The 20,895-nt window shown below is 39.7% G+C and overlaps 1 protein-coding gene across 1 annotated transcript; it reads left to right on the top strand.

Annotated features, from left to right (window-relative positions):
* Positions 1-783: 783 nt before the first annotated feature.
* LOC149071087 (uncharacterized) lies at positions 784-19,835 on the top strand. Its single transcript, XM_089248200.1, has 5 exons — positions 784-984; positions 13,556-13,767; positions 16,687-17,045; positions 17,169-17,329; positions 19,375-19,835. The coding sequence occupies exons 1-5, from the start codon at positions 971-973 to the stop codon at positions 19,601-19,603; spliced, it is 975 nt and encodes a 324-aa protein (XP_089104326.1). The 5' UTR covers positions 784-970; the 3' UTR covers positions 19,604-19,835.
* Positions 19,836-20,895: the final 1,060 nt, after the last annotated feature.

The raw sequence follows: 20,895 nt of genomic DNA, 5'->3' as shown, positions 1-20,895 counted from the left end.
ATCATCAACCACCCTTTATAAAAAATATAAAATTTTCTTTATGGCACCTTGACTGGGGATGTCAGAAATTGGATGTTACGGACCACCCCATCGCATCTCACTTATGTTGGGGGGTCAAAAATGGCTAAAAATCTGCTGGCATAATACTTGAATGACCCCTAAATGAACTTTCCTCCGTACAAAGCCACAGAGCAAAACTCATATCTAGTTTAAATAGGTAATCATAACCTGCCATAGCAATAAAAAAAACCACGACTTTCTTCTTAATAACGAGGGTGCAAGTGACCGGAAACACAAGATGAGGAAATTATACATCTGTGTCCAGAAATATGGAGCATAGTGCACGCATACACTGACCTTAACAAAAGCGCCACAGCATTTCATACGTAAAAGAAAAAATATGCATTTTATGGACGTCAGAATAGAGACGTCCTGCAATGAAATGTAGTTGATTGGACACAAGATGGAGGGGGGGGGGGTCTTTCACGGTTACCTGGATTGCATTTCATGACCGGACATTTGTCACAATAAGAAAGAGAAGAACAAGAAAAGCTAAAGATACTCATATAGAGCTGTCTACCCACCACATGCAGAGAAACATAGAGATGCGCGTTTGTGCGCATTTGATGTTTCAGTCATGCATTTTTTCTTTGCTCTATCGAATGAAGAGTTTCAAAAGGCCACACTTTAAGGGTTACTGGTCAAGCGTTCGTTCATTATTCCACGGTAACGTTTTGTTCCTGTAAGATCAGGGGCGCGTGAAGTGCGTCAAATCAAATACGCGAAATACTAACAAACAAACGTTACTCATCAAACAAACAAACGTTACTCTTCATCTTCGCGGGCAGACAGACACCTTGCCTTTTTAACATTCATTATACAGATGTGTTGTTACTCGGAGCAAGGAGCTCTCGCGACCAAATTATGGCTGTCTGTCGTCTCCTGATGAAGCGCCGCGTTTCTTTAGACGATGGTTGCAGATCGGTAAGTTGGCAATTAATGTCATCAACAATAATTTTTTATTTTAGTATGCGATGTGTTTGATCAAATAAGAGCGTAAATTATTGCGTTTATGTGCATAATTGCATAATATCTTTCAACTGGTTAACTTCAAAGTCATTTTCAATAAAAATTACAGAGTAAAAACCCTAAGATTTGTGATATACGCTATACAGGTTGTCTCATAAATTTTGATGAATTTTAAAAAATCGTAAAAAAATTAACAAATTGACGTACTGGGTTGCAATTTGAACCCTAAGACGTCAAAGAGTCGGTTTTTTTAATACAAGACAAATAAATAGTTAAAACTTTTCGCACATACCCAATTAAAAACTAAATAGAACTAAACACTATGAATAAAATAAAAATAAACACTAAAATAAAAACTAAACACTATGTACACATGGTAAACTATAATGCAATGCTCGTAAATAATATTTATGGTTGTCTTATTCTGTCATAGTTTTATGGGCATCTTTTTCTCAGCCACCTCGTTGGCATTTTGCCTGTTGTGGCGTTGTATTTGTATTTATTTCAAATCAAATCAAATCAATTTATTAATTAATAAAAGGTTACTAAAAGTATTACATTTGAATTGTATTCTAAGTATGGATAGAGCTTCTCGATTTACCCACAACATATATTAACGTATTTCTTTTTAAATGTGTCAATTGTGTCGGGATTTACTATCACCGGGGTTAAGCTATTGCATTTATTAACAGCCTTATTAGAGAATACATTAAATGCATCTAGATCAGCGGTTCTCAACCTTTTTTGACTCGCTTTTTGGCATATAATTGCTATGGCGGAGCCCCGTAGACCTATTTTTTAGCAAAATTACTGATTTATTTTTATTATTCTAAAGTAATTATAATTTTTTTTTCAAATAATTGTTTTTTTATATTTTCCTGGAGTGGCTGCGGAGCCCTTGAGGAGCGCACAAGGAGCCCCAACGGCTCCGCGGAGCACCGGTTGAGAACCGCTGCAGTAGGGTGTAAAAGTAATCCGTGGACAATTTTAAAGATGTTTGATAGTTTGTGTTGATACTCGCGCATTTTTTTTTAAAAAACGATGACGGATAACAGAAACTGACGGTTGAGCGAGTGACGGTTAATGAGAAATTAGAATAAGTGAAGGAGTGCTGAGCAAAAAAAAAAGTGAGTGGAAAAATAAGTAGGTGAGTGAGTGAGAGTTTTTTAGTGGGTGGGTGAGCAAGTAAGTAAATAGATGAGCGTGTGAAAGAGCAGGTGAGCGAGTGAGTGAGCTGGTGAGCACACATGAACACTTTAGTGACATTCTAGCTTGTTCACTGGCTGATTTACCAACTCATTCGGTCCCTCCCTTGCTCACATATTCACTCATTTGCTCAATCACTCGCTCACACATTCACTTACTTGCTTGATCACTTGCTCACACATTCCCTCACTTGCTCAATCACTCGCTCACACATTCACTCTTACTTGCTCAATCGCTCAATCACACATCCACTCGCTAGCTCAATCACTCACTCACTCGTGACGAACTGTTTGTCCGTGAAATGTTCATATTGGTGAATTGCGTGGCGAGATGAATTGCTGTCGGCGAATTTTCCCATGAATCGAGGATATAAGATATTCTTCAATAATGACTGATTTGCATAATCTTTCAATATTACTTCAATATTTTCGCTCAATATAAAGCAATGATTGCTAATCTCTCACGTGATTAACTTTCGGCTTAGCAGTGTTGATAAGTTTCGGTTTTACTCCACGTTGGAGGGAATGTGGTTATGGTTAATATGTACAGGTCCTCTCCGTAAAATAAATGCGTAATTCTCTCCGTAAAAATTAGGTAATTAGCAGCGTTATTGCTTAAATAGCAAGATGAATCGGATTAGCGGTCATAATGATTAGTTTTCGATGTTTTTCGTTAATGTACTGGATGAAAGAGTGATATCGTGTGTTATATCGATACTTTAATGGTGATTGTGGTCCGGTTCAACGTTTGATGAGTTGATGGTACTCTGATTCTTTTTGGTTTTTATTGTGAGAGCCAATGATTGATCTGGAGCCAATGATTGATGCTTTCTCGTTAAGGTTTGGTTCCAGATTTCGTTATCAAAAGTCCGTTGATACGAAATTGGTATGTTTAGTGATACCTCGACTAACGAACGCTTCGACTTAGGAATTTTTTGGCTAACGAAGATTTTGTTTCCGACATTTTTCCTACCTTGGCTAATACGCTGAAACCTCCCTTTCGCGGACGCCGATGGGACAAAAAAATTTGTCCGTAAAAGAAGGGTGATGAATCAGCGGTTTAAAAAGCATAGTTTTATTATACAAGGGGGAATTATTATTCGGTCGTAAAAGAGGGCTGTCCGTTATGAGGGGTTTTACTGCAAATACGGATTTGACTAACGAACATTCTAATGTAGGGGTGCACAACCTTGTATATATATGTTACTGACAAAGCCTGAACCCGACCAGTTCGCGCGAAATGGTTAGAGATCCCTGGCCAAAGTCCGAAAAGGTAAGGTGATTCGGGGTCATCACCATTTAGCATATTTCTTCGTGATAATCATGTCCACGTTCGCTAATGGCAATCCATCATATCACAGTCACAATGCAGTAATCTTTTTTTTTTCAAAATTTTACAGTCAGATATGACCGCTGACAGGTTACTGCTGTCAAAATTTGACAGGCTATGTGTCTATATAATTATATGTAAATAATTTTTTTCTCTCGAATTTTCTATCTCGTCACATGGAGCTAATCCAATACAGCTACTATATATCGCCACGTATCCCATTGACTGCATTTCGGGCTTTGGTAGTAGCATACATAAAATTTGAACATGTGACTCATAGTTCACGGGACATTCCGTATTTTTGAAAAATGCCTTTTTTATTTTTCTCTATTTTCAACAAGGCTTAGTTGAAATTCTGAAATCAATAATTAAGATTATTTACATGACTTATAAATTGCATCATGATTATTATGACTATAATTAATTATAATCACATAAATATATTCATCCCACGCTATTGTGAAACATATACGTTGCTTTGGCGAATTACATTTTGATTTGCAGTAGCCATCATTTCCCGCCACCTGTGATTTTTCAGCAATTTTAGCGATAGCTGGCGATTTTAATTGCCTTTGACTTTTTTTTTTTTGTCTGTAACGGGCTTTTCTTGCCTTTGAAAATTATTTTTGGTTGTTGTTGGTAACTTTACTTGCCTTTGACAATTTTTTTCAGCTATAACTGGAAACTGTAGTTGCCTTTCATAACTTTTTCGACTGTAAATTTCAACTTTACTCGTTCGTCTTTGACAATTTTTTTTCGGCCATAAAGTGCAACTTTACTTGCCTTTGACAATTTTTTTCGGTTGGTATTGGCAACTTAATTTGTCTTTAACAAATTTTTTCAGCTTTAAATGGCAACTTCACTTGTCTTTAACAATTCTTTTGGCTGTTACTGGCAACTTGACGACTTTTTTTTGGCAATGTCCCTTATTTTTTTATAAGAGAAATACGGTCATACTAGATATTTTTCGTGTTGTGCGTGTGTAGATACTTTTCAATTGGGACAACTTTCGCTGGCCAGATGGAAACCACTTGGAGTTCCACGGTTGTTACGACAACTCGGTTATAACGGCAATAAGTGGCGGTTGTAACTAATTCTCATAGAGAATAATGTTAACGAACCTTGCTCCTTTTATTTTTTCTCTATTTTCAACAAGGCTTAGTTGAAGTTTTGAAATCAATAATTAAGATTATTTAAATGACTTATAAATTATGTCATGATAATTATGACTCAGTATGACTATAATTAATTATAATCACATAAATATATTCATCCCACATTATTGTCAATGAAAATGCAACGACCCCGCGGTTATAACGAGTTGTTTTTATTCCTGTGTTAATCCGTGTCCTTTATAATAATTAGGGTGATAATGTTACGGTAAATGTGATAAATCCGTTTATTTTGGGTAATCGCCTACCATTTTTGTAACTTTCATAAACTTCCCTAAATTTATTACTTTTACCGTCGATGCTGCATAATACCCATGACATGATGAATCGTACTAAATTCATCACATTTGCCGGTTATTATGCATAATCGACATTTCGTATTGGTAAGTGGGATAAATCGGCCCCATTTCCGTGATAACATTTTATTATCCAGATGACTATCGGAATCAGATATAATGAACTCTGATTTAGCGAATTTTTCCAAACATCTTCGAAATAACACTCACAATCAGCTCATATTTGACGAATTCTGAAACCTGACCTTGATATAACATACACCTGTTTCACAAATTTTACGATTGTTACGATTTACATGCAATAAATCTTTTTCCCCAACGTTAGGTATAAAAAACAACAGACGAGCATTCCCTGGATGTAATCAGCTCTAATCTCAACAATTTCTTGAGAAAACGTCATCAGCATGGAAACAAAAGTGACGCTTGCAGCCTGGCAGTCGAGCCGTTAGGAAGCTAGCCTCTCACTGTGCAGGATTGGGTTCGAATGCCGGTTCGGGCATGAATGTTTACTAACAAAGTCCCTGGACGGATCATGCTTATCGCTTGGAAATACGTGAGGATCACAAATTTAATTTAATAGTTTAATTCGTCGTTGTATCCGAGGTGGTTGCATTTTATCGACGCTATAAGCAATGTTCATTAACATTATTCTTTATGGGAATGAGTACGAACAGTCAATAATTACAGCTGAGGTGTCGTTACAACCGAAGTCGTTATAACCGAGTTCGACTGTACGTTGGGAGTCACGCATATGCGTCCTTTTAACGGGGACACTCCACTGATGGAGTCACCCCTCTTTTACGTCCAAATAATATTTTCCCTCGGTGTAATAAAAGTATACTATCGAAATCCTTGATAAACGGGCACCCATTTTTTACGGACGAATTGTATTTTCGTCCCACCAGTGACCGCAAAAGAGAGGTTTAACTGTACTTAATCATCTCATTAATTACACTAGTAAACAAATTAATGCTTTCTAAATCTCTTAAGCTAAGCAAATGGGCGGCTTTCCTTGGATCAGCGTGGAGTCATTTCGGTTATAACTGGAGAAACCGCGAGACACCCAGACTGACGCAAAAATCAACGTAAGCACTTCGCCCCCCCCCCCACTCCCGTGGGGAGGGGTATCTCAGGTAAAACTAGAATTTATTGATATGCCAAAGATTAAATGTAGTGCGTCGTAATGAACATTATGTAAATCGAAGAATCAAATAAATCAAGTGAAAGTCAAAGTGCAACGGGCACCAATAATAAATTATACTTTAGAAAGTTGTGTAAAATCATATCACAGGAGCAATCAAAAGTTTGATCGATCAAGGATTGCATGACAGAGGGGTGGAGCACCCCATTCCGCTCAGACAATTCAAACGGTACTAGTGTCCTCTTGTCGAAGCAGTCGATTGACGGTGTATTGATAACTCGTGTGGTCAATCCTGTCCATCCCGATGAAAATTTTACGGGAACCACAGAAAACCAACTTCAGATGAACCAATTTCACCACCACTGTGGTGACGGTAGAGTTCGAACCCGGGTTCTTGCATTCGACCACCACAGTGGTTTAATGTACATACCTACGTTTGACTGCAGTAGTCTTGAATGAAACGGTTTCGGCTCAGCTCTGCGAACCCTTAGCCCACCACCTCAAAACCCGGCACCATTGGCACAGTGACTCGAAACAACGAGCCAGTGATACCATTGCCACGACGATGTTGAGTGTAAGTGGCTGAGCAACTGACCTCCAAATGCAGAGAGGACGAACGCAAAGGGTTCGCTCACTCAAACTGCCGGGGATCACGATGCTCGGTACCTCTCTGGTCCACAGAGCTAAGCCAAACTAACAGGGGAGAAAGAACAACGAACCACAAAAACATCAAACGGAGATACTGGGAACCCTTCCCAGAGCTATCTAACCGTGTCAATGCCCACGACCGAAGCCCTAAAAACTGTGATTCTTACCTGAATCTAGATTAAACCTCATACAGAGGCCTTCCTTCGAGTTTAGACACAAACACGTCTTACCGGAACGGAATCTCCAACACGAATGACTTTCAACAGACGTTTCAACACCGTCCAAAATGTATTTTTAAGAGATTCCGTTGCTCAATAATGAGCGAGAAAGTAATCTATTTGTTGAAACACATTGTTATTCAACTATGGTAAGAGCGAATCACAGTGGTACGCAAACCGTGGGTCGCGTCAATGAACTGAGGTGAGGTTGGGGGGAGTGGGGGTCATGAGAGATTCTCCAAAATAAAAAGTTACAAATAATAAATTTTTATTAACAAATATGTCAAAAATAAAGAATGTCTTCATTCAGTCGAGCTAATTACCATGTATTGTACTGTAATTTGTTTTGTAACGTAATTTTGTCAAATTCTGCTTGTACAATAACCAATATATCGGCTACGTCATGCCAGAATCACGAATGTGAAATATCCTCGCAAAAAAAAAAAAAAAACGTGGGAAATGACATTTGAATGGATTCTCTAGCCATGTTACTCTATGGAAGCAATTTTCCTAAGATGTTTTGTAACGTGTGCTTCAAAAAGGATACACATCCGCGTTTCAGGAACAACTTAGATAATATATATCAGCGGTTCTCAACCTTTTTTGACTCGCGGAGCCCTTTTCAGTACATAACTTTTATATCGGAGCCCTGTTTGACTCGGGGAGCTCTTTCTGTATATAATTTCTATGGTGGAACCCTGTAGGCCTCCTTTTTCATTTTATATATATCTTTCAAATTTACTTATTTATTTTATTTTCCTTAAGTCACCGCGGAGCCCCTAAGAAGTGCACATGGGGAGTCCCAATGGCTCCGCGGAGCACCGGTTGGGAACCGCTGATCTAGATAATGCGGCAATCATTCGTTTCCACTTGACAATGTTGAGACAACGCAAACAGACACGTCCGACGCGTCCACTACCAGAGACGTTTTCCAAAACGACTTCCCAAACGTTTTGAAAATCGACGCCCTTTTGACAATGATTTTATTTTGGTGGCACAGTCCCACTTTTTTTTCAAACTTCGGTTAAAATTTAATCGATAGATGGCACTGTACGGATACGTTTTATACGTGCATAATCAACTCTGCATTTTTCGAAAGACTGACATTCTGATCGAGATACGTCAGTGCTCGTGCGTGTTTGCCTATTTAGCGGATACATCCATCTGTGTTTGACAACCGATGAATGTTGAATGATTAACAGCTTCCTATCATCAAAATCTTCAAGTACATGTGATTTTGTCAAACATTTCAATTAAAATTTTACAGGGCTGTCTACTACTATTAAATCACACATGCAACTCGTTCATATGTCACCGCGGAACTTCTCATGAATTGGTACCGTACATGTTAGAACGTGTGTGTGTACGTGTTCTAAACCTGACGTAAAATTTGTTTCTGTGTAACACTTGTTATATACGCATAGTGCTGCCCTATATTTTTTGAACTATCGTTGAGGTGTAATGATAGAAGATGTGCGTCGTTGTATACAGGGCTACTTACTTTACCGCACATTAATTCCAATCATATGGCAATTTCCAACTAGTGAAGTTGGGTGGTAAATGAAGGTGCCATCTATCGGTGGTCGCCCCAGGCTCGATAGGTAAAGAACTTTTACTGATGTTCTTTTGGTTGGATTCGAACCCATGGACCTTGACGGCAACCTTCAAAGTGGAAGACGAGCATCTTGTACACAAGCATGAAAAAAAAGTATGATTTTTCTTTTTTATTCGTTTTTGAGATCTTTCAAGTTTAATGAAGGAATTTCTCCTTTTCCAAACATCATGTAGTTTATAATTTATTGCTTGTGTTCTTCACTTTGGACTAATGAATGAGTACGTGGATAATAAGTAGCACAGCTAAGAGTTGAGGTGTGTATTTTTATGTTTGTGTGTGTGAAGATGAACTAAATTTCGGAAAATCTTTCGTGATTCCCTTGCGACCCACAGTTTTGGGACCACCGTATGCGAACCTTGTCTGAGCTGAATGAAAGATGTCATTACACCGCGAGATCTCTGCTACTTCAACTCTGGCCATATCCCTATATTGCAATTCACTGTCATTAATGAGATGGGTTGGAAATGAAGGCGCTGTCTATTGGTGGTCACCTCAAGTTCATCAGGGAAAATACCTTATTTATATCCTCCCTCGGATTCGAACCCGGGACAGCAGCCTTCATGGTGGGAGACGAGCATCTTACCACCACAGCACTCGGGCGATGATCTCTCGGCTATCGGTCATGACATGCTGTACGCAAGTGAAAATGGTTTTCTCGCGCGATGTTTTTCAGGATTTTCTCAATATGGTAGGGACTCATCGAAGATTTGTGGAGGGTTTTTTTTAGTTTTTTTTTTATATTCTCTAGTAAAAACGGATGCTTGCTGTTTAATACAGATGCATTCAATGTTTTTTGTTACCGTGGCGCGACCTATCGGTGAGAATTTTAATTACTTCTTTTTGTCTTATGTCGAAAAAATTGGACTCTTCGAAAAGTCTCGGGACGCAACTTGATACGTCAATTTGTTGAGTCTTTTTATGCGATTTTTTTAATCCATCCAAATATATGGGACAGCCTGTATTTGCAGTCTCATTCATAATACAGCCGGGAGAAAAAATTTAAATTAAAATTTATAAAAGGAATATTTATTATATATACAGGGTGATTATAAAAAAACTATCCCGACATATGGGCCCCTAACTATCATACCATTCACAGAAACTGAATGAAATTTTGGCATAAGGTATTTTGATGTATGCGCTCAAGAATGATATGGAAGACAACAGTGTCACTCTAACAGTTACGGTTACAGTGAGAAAATTTCGAAAATATCAAATGGCAACACCAAGTTTTTTGTATTGGAATGCGATCTCCATTGTGAAAAACCCTAAATAGCGTTCGAACGGCAAGTGTAGCATGAAAATCACCGGCGGTAGATAGGCTAAAAGTGAGGACAACCAATAAGGACAGAGAAGCAGCATAAAATAAAGCATTTTATTGTGTTTCACAAATTTTCCACATGACCTTGTGGAGGACTAATCAGGCTGGGATCTCAGCCGAAGAAACGGTGTGACGAATGAAACGAACATTAATGCTCTGGTGCACGGCAAAGCCCTTTTTACTTTTTCCTTGCCTTTTTCGTGGTGGATTTTTTCTTGGGGATTTTCGTGCTACAGGTGCCATTCCAACGCTATTTAGTGTTTTTCAGTATGGAGATCGCATTCCAATACAAAAAACTTGGTGTTGCCATTTGATATTTTCGAAATTTTCTCACTGTAACCGTAACTGTTAGAGTGACACTGTTGTTTTCCATATACAAATACAAATACAAATACAAATACAACGCCACAACAGGCAAAATGCCCAACGAGGTGGCTGATAAAAAGATGCCCATAAAAATATGGTTGTCATATGTTAAAAAAATACAGTAACCCAATTAAAAATGCAATTAACACAAATTATAAACAATATATACACATGATAAAATATTATACAATGCCCATAAAGAATACTTATGGTTGTCTTATTCTAAGAATGGATAGCTTCTCGATTTACCCCAACATGTCTATAGTATTTCTTTTGAAACGTGTCAATTGAGTTACAATTTACTACCTCCGGGGGTAAGCTATTCCATTTATTAACAACCCTATTAGAGAAAAATTCCCTGCGACACCATAACCTTGCATTGTCCCTCACCAATCGATACTGGTGTCCCTTTGTAAAAGCAGTCGATTGGCGGTGTACTAAAAGTTCATGGTCCATCCTATCCATCCCATTGAAAATTTTGAACACTTCGATCATATCTCCTCGACACCTGCATTCATCCAATGTAAACATATTCAAAAAATGAAGTCTCTCTTCATAACTCAAGCCCTGTGTGCCAATAAGGACACGCGTAGCTCTTCTCTGCACCCCTTCAACCAAGTCTATGTCCCTCTGTAGGTATGGTCTCCAAAACCTTACAGCATACTCCAGTCCAGGACGAACTAAGTCTCGAAAAAGCGGAAGAATGACTTTAGGAGAACGCGAAGAGACCTTTTTGAAAATGAGACCAAGCATTCTATTCGCTTTTTTGACAACCGCTGAACAATGTTCAGAAAACTTAAGTCGCTCGTCAATGAGAATTCCCAAATCGGTGACTCTAGTTGCATCCGGGATAGTGACACCATTCAACTCGTAAGAGAACCGTGGGTTGTTCGAACCAAAATGAGCGACCATGCACTTATCTACGCTAAACGTCATGCTCCATTCATTTGCCCATGCTGCAATCTTGTTTAAGTTGGTCTGGAGCAACTCCCTATCGTTTTCATTCCCGATTACCCCCATTAGCTTCACATCATCTGCGAATTTGCTAGTAATTCCATCGATTCCCTGATCGAGTTTGTCGATAGAAAGTGAAAAAAGTATGGGGCCAAGGACACTTCCCTGAGGAACACCACTTGTGACGTCTGTAAAACCAGAGAATTCCCCGTTCACCATAACTCGTTGCGACCTATCTCTTAACCACGATTCTATCCAATTCAGCAAGTTGCCCCCTATTCCAATCTCGTGTAAACGCTTCAAGAGTTTGCCATGTTGGACCCGATCGAATGCCTTCTGGAAATCAAGGTAAACAACGTCGATATTTTTGCTCTTACCCAAAGCCTTAGTCACGTAATCATAGAAGCAAAGGAGGTTAGTTACACGTGACTTCCCCTTCCTGAACCCATGCTGATTATCCGACAATACATTATTCTCGTCTATCCACTTAACAAACTGCCTTTTGATGATAATTTCCAAAATTTTCGAGAGGGAGCTCGTCAAACTCACTGGACGATAATTAGACACCACTTCTCTACTACCCTTCTTAAATATCGGAACAACGTTAGCCAGTTTCCAATCTCTCGGGACGATACCCTCAGCAACACTACTCCTGTATATCATTCTTGAGCGCATACATCAAAATACCTTATGCCAAAATTTCATTCAGTTTCTGTGAATGGTATGATAGTTAGGGGCTCATATGTCGGGATAGTTTTTTTTATAATCACCCCGTATATGTATATATATATTCGTACATTTTCATTTTCTCATAGAACATATAAATAAATGGTTAAAAATATTGCTTTTGCACGTTGAACCATTGTAAAATTAGTCCCAGATGTTCATTCTATATTTAAAGTTTTGGTTTCTAATCTATAAGAAAATTCAATAACTTTGAAAATTGATAACTCAGTTTTTTTGAATTATCAAGTAAAAAAAAGTATTAAATTTCTGCGATGATTGGTCGAATATTTTTTCAATAATATTCAATATGTATAATCTTTTTGTGCTTGTCTGTCAGTGTTGAATGAGATGAAATGATGTGTCATCGAAAATCACATGGGAGTCGAGTGGTTAGCGTGTTAGTCTTCTTTGCCGTAACAAGGCGGTCTGGGATTGAACCCCCGGTTTAGGCATCGGTCTCGGTGTTCAATAACAAATTCCCTGCACAGATCACGCGGACCTCTTGGGAAAAATGAAAAAGATTGCATTATTGTTTTTGAAAAAAAAATCAGCTCCTACATCAACAAACTACAACGTTTATGTACAAGGTGTCCCGTAAATTCGTAAATAGTTTAGAAATTCATAAATATTGAAGGAATTGGTACATTTGAATGCGGTTAGCGGAGAAGTTACTCTGGCGAAGGGGAATTTTTTGGGTACAGAAAAAAATTAGTTCGTTTTTTTTTTCGATAGAGGGAGCTGCGAGAAAACAAATTGGGGTGATTGGATCTGAACCTCTCTTCAATCTCTTCTCTGTCCGAAACGTTAAGCTTCAGCCGGCGATTCGTGGCTGACGTTTAAACTTGGCAAATTGTGTGCCTTATTCACCGGTGTCAACATGATAATGAAAACTTTACGAAAGTGCCCGTAATAGTAAAATTTATAAATAAGCTGTTAATCGCACACCCTCCATCGTACAGGACTCCGATTTGCCTAATTCCAGTGATTTGCTTTCGTGCAGCACCCATTATCGACAAAAATTTGAACCAATTTTTTTTCTGCATCGAAAAAAATGAATTTTGTGACAATAGCTTTTTCGCAAACCACATTCGAATATACCAATTCTTTGAATTTTTATCCATTTTTAAACCATTTACGCGAATTTATGGGACACCCTTTACACAAAGTGCAACCAATTTTTTGCAATCCCCCATATTACCAATTTGCACAATCTTCACGGTCGAGTATTCAAACATCCTATTAATACTAATAACGTGATCATCACGTATTCCTAATAGATCTTTACGATCTGTCCAGGGTATTCGTTAGTGTGTTAGTAGACATCCATGCCCGAACCGGGATTCGACCCCAGACCTGCAGTCAGAAGCTAGCTTAGCTTCCTAACCACTGGATTGCCAGGAATGGAAATAGTTCCACGTAGAACTATATTTCCATTCCTTCACTAAAGAATAGACAGCTCCGAACACGCGAATATAATCTTAATTATACTGTCTATGATTATACACACCCAATACATCAAGATTGAATCTCTCAGGTACCAAATAGCGAGGAACCTAATACTCATCGGGATATTCCTGATTTGCTCCGTGGATCAAAGTAACTACACGAGTAGCAGCAGGGACCTCGTCTCAGAAAGAAGCAGCAGCCAGGGCAACAGGTCCATCTCCGCCAGATCAAAACGAGCAACACCACAAAGAGGTTCCTTTTTCCCAATAGCGTCGTATACAGTCCGCCATCACAAACCAGGTATTTGGTTCTTTATATACTTATAAAAATTAGCATATCGTAATGCAGAGTTCATCAGCCTTTCAGACAATTTCCATAAAGAACTTGCTGGCCAACAAGTCATCTCGATTCACACAGTAGCGTCAGTCAACGCAGCCCCTTTAAGACTTCTATATATTAATCACGATATTATTCTTTTCATCAATCCTGAACTTTCAGCTATTCTGAATTTTCATCCATTCTAAATTAGTCTTCATACTACACTGCTCAAAACAATTAGGGGGGCAAGCAAAAAGTGAAGAAAACCGTGCGAGACAGCCGCGTATTGGCATACAATGGATAGTACACGCGTATCAATGCGCAATACAGAAAAAAGACGTAAAAAAAATTAGAATTAAGCTTTAATTCTTTGAAAATATGGAAAAAACATGAAAAGATGATTTAGGGCAACAATTTGGTTACATGTAAACGATAAAAAAAAGTACTGTTTAGACATGATGCATGAGTTTTAATAGGGCGTGTGGTCTCCTCGAACAGCTAAGACTGCTGCACACCTGTTTGCCATGGATGCGATGAGGTTATCGATCAGACTTTGGGGAATACTGTTCCACTCCTCAAGAAGTGCAATCTGCAAGTCTCGGACAGTAACAGGCGGCCTTGGTCGCGCAGCAATGCGTCGTCCGAGCATGTCCCAAACATGCTCGATTGGATTCAGGTCAGGAGAGCACGCTGGCCATTCCATACGCTGTATTGTTTCAGCTTCAAGCATGTTCTCCACCAGACGAGCTCTATGCGGTCGGGCATTATCATCCTGGAAAACAAAGGAATCTCCAATAGCTCCCGCGTAAGGGATGACATGAGGTCGCAGTATCTCGTCTGCATACCTTCGGACCGTCAAAGTGCCATTCCGAATGATATGCAGGTCCGTACGTCCGCCTATGCTGATTCCACTCCATACCATCCAACCAGCTCATCTGTATTGTGACCTTTCACGAACGAATGCGGGGTTATTTCGAGTGCCCCTGTCCCTCCATACCAGAACACGTCGGGTGTCTCACTCCAGACTGAATCGGGACTCGTCTGTAAACAGCACTTGGCTCCAATCATGTTGCCCCCAATCTCGATGTTCAGCAGCCCATCTTCTTCGGGCCGCACGGTGGCGTGGGGTCAACGGAATGCAGACCATTGGCCTACGTGCATAGAGCCCCCTCTCTCATGAAGCCGATTACGTACTGTTTGGCTGGACACCCTTCGTCCTGTTGCCAAGAGCAACCGCCTTTGCAGCTGCGTAGCATTCTCTGTTCTGTTTCGACGGGCTGTTAACCGTATATACCGGTCATCAGTTGCTGTAGTGGCGCGTGGCCGACGTCTAACATTTCCTGTTTCTTGGAATCGATTCCACAGCCTTGCAACAACACTTCTGGCGACTCCAACAGCGGCCGCGACACTTCATTGTGTTTTTGTCCGGATTCCAGTCTGCCTATAACACGCCATGCCATGGATTCCGGTAAATCACGTTGTTGAGACATCCTCAAGTCGCCTTGTCTCAAAAAAAAATACTGCGCAATCGAATTTCACAGTTACGGCAGTAAAACAGACGTTTCTGCAACATCCCGATTTCTGCCCTTATCTCCTTTTCCTGGTTTTTGACGTCACGAACTTTGATTTGCATATGAAGTTTTCTTCTTCCGTTTCCTGCTAGGCTTTAAATTATGGATGATTCATTTTATGTTACTTATCGGTATACATCCTTGCCTAATTTTGTTAAAACCATGTGCTCCCCTAATTGTTTTGAGCAGTGTATTTTCATACATTATGAAGTAGCCTACTCTCTTGGATTTTCATCCTTTATAAATTAGTTTGAATTTTCATCCACTCTGATTTAGTTCTGATGATTCATCCACTCGGAATAAGTTCTGAATTTTCATTCACTCTCAATTAGTTCTCAATTTCCATCCCTTATGAATTAGTTCTAAACTTTTATACATGTTGAATCACTTCTGAACTCTCATCCATTCTGAACTGATTTGAATTTTCAATTGGTTCATAATTTTTACCCATCCTGAATTAATTATTAATTTTCATCCATTCTTAATTAATTATTAATTTTTATACATTATGAATTAATTATTAATTTTCATCCATTGTGAATTAATTACTAAATGTCATCCATTTTTAATTAGTTATTAATTTTTATACATTATGAATCATAAAATTAGTCTTCAATTTTTATACATTATGAATCATAAAATTTATTAGCCAGTTCAAGAATTAGTCTCGAGTTTTCATCCATTTTCAATTAGTTCGGAACTTTCATTCATTCGGAATGTGTTCCGAACCTTCATCCGAGCTCAATAAGTTCCGAATTTTCACGCATTTATTTCAATAATTCTGAATTTTTTCTCTCACTAATTTCAAATTATGTTTTCTGAAAAAAAAATTGAAATTACTGGAATTATTACTTTTCATCGATACTTTCACCAAGTTTTTTTTTTCCAAATTTTATGTGTGTGTTGATTGATTTTCTAGCAATCTTATTCGGGCCGCGGCAAAAAAGCTTTGCTCCTGGAAGTGTGCCCCCCTTTGCAGTTTTTTTATAACTTATGAGTTCTGCTAAGAAGCCAGATTCAGGGAGGGGGGGGAGGGGAGCTTCCTTTTATCGTAAGGGGCTTCATTGCAACAATGAAGATTGCAAACCGTACACCTCGACATAATACATAGGACCGGAAAACATTAACATGTGGCCCACGGGCTTTGCTTTGAAGACCCCAATCATAGTCCTGTGTGACGATTTTTTTATTGGGAAATTATCTTCATCTAAATGGATGTTGTCGGAATGAAACGGAGTATTCTATGAGTTTACCTAATGATTGCCGGAGATATATTCCCCGTTTGTACTTTCATTGTTGATTCTCTCTATCTGGTTTTTTTGTTTTTCAGCTCCAGAAAAAGATGGCTACGAACATCCTGAAACATGGGAGTATAGAGGTCAGTATTTCTACGGTTACAGGCCCAAGAAATCCAGCGGTAGGAGACGCGCTGCTCGACTCCTGGCCGCTGGACTGCCACTGCTGTTGGCACCTCTATTGAGCATCATCTTCTCGTATCCCGTTCTAATTCCCATAACTACCATGACAGCTGGTGGAGGATCCTTTGGACCGCTTTTCGGTGGGGTTGGTAGACGTCGTCGGAAGAGACGAGTCAGCCCATTGCCACCGTTGAAAATGAAACTACAAGAAACAAAGCTAAATGATCCCAGACTTAAAGAACTTCACGTTGTGGCTGATTATTTACGTCAGGTAATATAAGAGTTTTATATATTCATGATTACCTTAATCAAGATCTTCATGAGCGTCTGTGAAAAATATTTCAGATTTGTAACACGATATTCAACATTTTTTTTTTTTTCCTGTACTGGGAAGGTTGATTATACGGAAAAGCAGCAATCCAGAGTGATGGTGAATTACCTGCAGTGCAACGGGCTTCTCAGCCCCGAGGATCATTGCCTGGAAAGACTGTCTTGCGAGTTCTCTGATCCGGCGAATTACGATGCTCCAGACCTGGAGAGAAGTGTCACTTCCATGTGAGTACAGACGCTTCGCCATTTATGAAAAATTTAACCTTTTGCGGTCCAAAGTCGAAGTGAACTCGACATAGGTCTGCATCAGGAAACAACGGTATTTCATTGTTATAACGGCCCCCTTAAGGTAATAAGAACGCCCCTGTAAATTTGGCTTCTTAGCAGACATCATATGCTATACAAAAAACTGCAAAGAGACTTCTTCCAGGAACTTTCATCATTGCGGGGGAGGTGCTATAAAGTGCGAAATGTCGTAAAAACCTCTGGACCGCAAATAATTGAAAAACCAAAATTCAAACCTACATTCACAATGAAGGATGTCTTCGTGTAGACAGACCTGCTGCTCACTAGAGCGTCGGATTTCACTATCGATTCGATTTCATTATCGCGAGGCATTGGTCGACACCTCATCAAAACGTTAGACCTGCGCTAACCGGGAGTGGAAGGTTTTAAGTTATGTACTATGTGTGTTACATATGTCTGAGTCGTCTGATGACACTTCTTCTTCCGATGTTGGACAAGGACAATACTCGCAAATTGGGGCACGTGCCCACAGGCTACAAATTTTCGGAGCCTAGGCGGACATCTTTCTTTTTCTTTCGATATTACTATTTTTTACAAAAGTATAAACAAATATTTTTAATGTTTCATCATCTTGGGTGGGGCACGGACCCTCCGCGCTCTTCTACCTCTGCGTACGCCTGTGCCTCAAAGAATGTTATGTAAGTTATTGTGCACGCGAAGGGCCCCAAAAAGAAAAAGTCATGTTTGCCCAGGGCCCGAGCTTATAAGGGACATGCCCTGCTCGCAACTTTAAAAATGGTTTAGGCCCCCCCCCTATTATGTACTATGGGAGCAGAAATTTTTTAGTTTTCGAGGTATATTTCACCCAGGACAACTTTTTCGGCCAGTATAAAGCCCGAGGAACTTCTTCGCGTATAATGTTAAAGTTGAGTTACTTCTCTTGGGCAGTATAAAAGCACTCTTTCGAAAGAAGCATGGAAGCTGAATCATTCCTTCCAGAGCAACATAAAAGCCTGAATAGCTTCAACGAGAGCGGCATAAAAATCTCAATAGCTTTTTCGGGAGCGGCTCAAAAGCTTAATCGCTTCTTTGAGACCAGCGTAAAAGCTTAATCACTTAATTCCAGAAGAGCAGAATAGAAGCTGAATCACTTGTTCTACAATACACTTGTTATAACTCTATAATATCACTTGTTTTATAGCGCATAGTTTTCCAAAATTTTTGCTCTACACATATCGCCCCCTTTCTTCAAAAGTTTTTTCTCCTCGTCACGCTCAAACTCAAACCAACCCATAGGAATCCATACTATATATATATAAACCCAAAGCTTCTACTACCCCCCCCCCACCCTTGGACTCTTCCATCGCTCCCCAGATGGCGATGTTGCCTACTTTGGGAAATCAGTTTTTCGAGTTCAGAATGAAAACTCAACAACTTCGTCTAGGGCCGAAATGATGAATAGCTGGTGATGGTAATAAAGAATGGCTTCTTCGAGAACTAAATGGAAGAGAAAAACACCGATGGATTACTTTAAGTGTACTGATTTAAAAATTCTTTGTAGGAAGGATAGAAACCTCGCCAGATAGATTGTTCTGCCTAATATTAAGTATTCATGCTTTGAACCATGCCAGAAGTTGCCACATTATGAAGCGTGTGTGCCTAGGAAGGATCCAAAGTTTCTTCGAAGAGTTATGAGAGCATTAGAATTTTTCAAAATACTCATTAATAAGCTCCTTTTCAAATTGTTATTTCGATAAAAATGGAGCCTGCGGTGGCGCATCCATAATTAGGAAACTCTTGGAAGGCATCTACTAACATCAAAAACTCAAGAGAGCCGCATAAAGCCTACAGAAGCGTTTGAAAAATTCCGTCCAATACTAGCCTCTGACACAACTCCAACTCTGGATCTTTACTCATGATCTCTCTCTTCGAATTTCATGCGAGTACCTATGTATAATTTTGTACATTTCTGGTTAATCAAGTTATCATCAAGTTATACTAATCCACGATTTTAAAACTTTCAGACTCCTAAGCCACATGCTGAACAATGAATTCATTCCCCGCCCTTTCAAGAAGAGACTCAAGAGTGCAGCTGTTTACGGGAGGACGAGCACCGGAACCTGCAACTCGAGGTTCTACTGCCCTTACGTGGATTATAATTGGGAACATCCCGATTCCATCGTCAATAGGCCATACGAAACTTCCTCTGGATTTGCACGTGTGTCGAACATTCAGCACCCGTCGAAAGGATAGTTCATCCACTTCGATGGTCATCACCGAATGACAAAAACTCAGGGACGTCATCAATTTACATTTTCAACAAACCAATGTCAGATAGCATTATATTAGTTGCAATTAAGAGACAATACATTGCATATACTATAGAGACTACTGTAATTTATTTTTCCCCTATATTTTGTAGGTAGATATGTATGTATCCACACTCTTTATATATGATGCTACTACATCTGTAAATAAGATAATTTTTAATAAAAGCGTCTCACGTATGAATGAAACTTTTTTTTGTGATCCGGCCCATCTCTCCGTAGAAGCAATTTGCTACCATTTTACCCACGGATAGGTGATCTGTGTCGGATATGCGTTCTCGTCATATCTAATAGGCTAAGAACATAGTGGGGCGGTGAGCAAACCGGCGAATGAAAAGGAAAAGAAGCAGGATGCGAATTTAGCCGCGATCAAGGAACTTAGCACAAATAGTGGGGGCGTTTGACATGACAGAGTGTATCGAGCAGAAACTTGCAACCGGCGCTCTTGGTATTTTTAATTAAAAAATGTTCACATTAAAATTTGCAAAAATTTCATAATTATAAAAGCGAGTGCTCAGAGACCAATTTAGAAAAAACAGTGTGGTAACTATCACAATTTGTAAGGGTAACTACGGAAATATTCCACTCGTATTTTGGTAATTTTCCACCCTACACCTTTTCCCGCGGCAATTGAGCACGAGCACTTCTCGAAAAATCAATTATATTTTCTGCTTAATTTATGAGTAAAAAATTGAAAAAATGCCAAATTTATGAGACCCCCCCCCCCGCAGTTTAAATTTATTAATACTTATTGGCACACGGGGCATGAGTTATGAAAACACCAAACATGGCCCTCGCTCTGTCCCTTGTGGGATATAAGCAGGCTACCTTACGGCTGGGTCATTTTGGAAAAAAAGGAAAAGCCCCGCCAGCCACCAAGACCAAGGGTCGAACGCCGGTCGGCATTACGCCATCGGACCTCCGACCCACGCAAAGGACTACACACACTAACACCAAACATGGCCCACACTCTGAAGCAGATTACCTAGCGGCTGGGCCGTGCTGGAAAAACTCTCTCGATGTCCGGGCCAGGCAGGCATCCCCGGCGCGAAAGCCACAGGACCCATTCCCGCCGAGGCTCCCATTGCCTCCGACTCGCGGCAACCACACCCCCCCCCCCCCAAAGTCCCCGGAAATCCCGCCAGGCGCCAAGGAGCCCGGGCGGATCGCCCGCAAGAGACCAACGAAAACATCCAGAGCCATCCGCCTCCATCACCG

This window comes from Pholcus phalangioides, unplaced genomic scaffold (genome assembly GCF_987345545.1).
Source record: "Pholcus phalangioides strain wild (caught in Gottingen) unplaced genomic scaffold, Ppha-v1.0 ptg000019l_1, whole genome shotgun sequence".
NCBI lineage: Eukaryota > Metazoa > Arthropoda > Arachnida > Araneae > Pholcidae > Pholcus > Pholcus phalangioides.
This window is presented reverse-complemented; position numbering and strand designations above follow the sequence as displayed.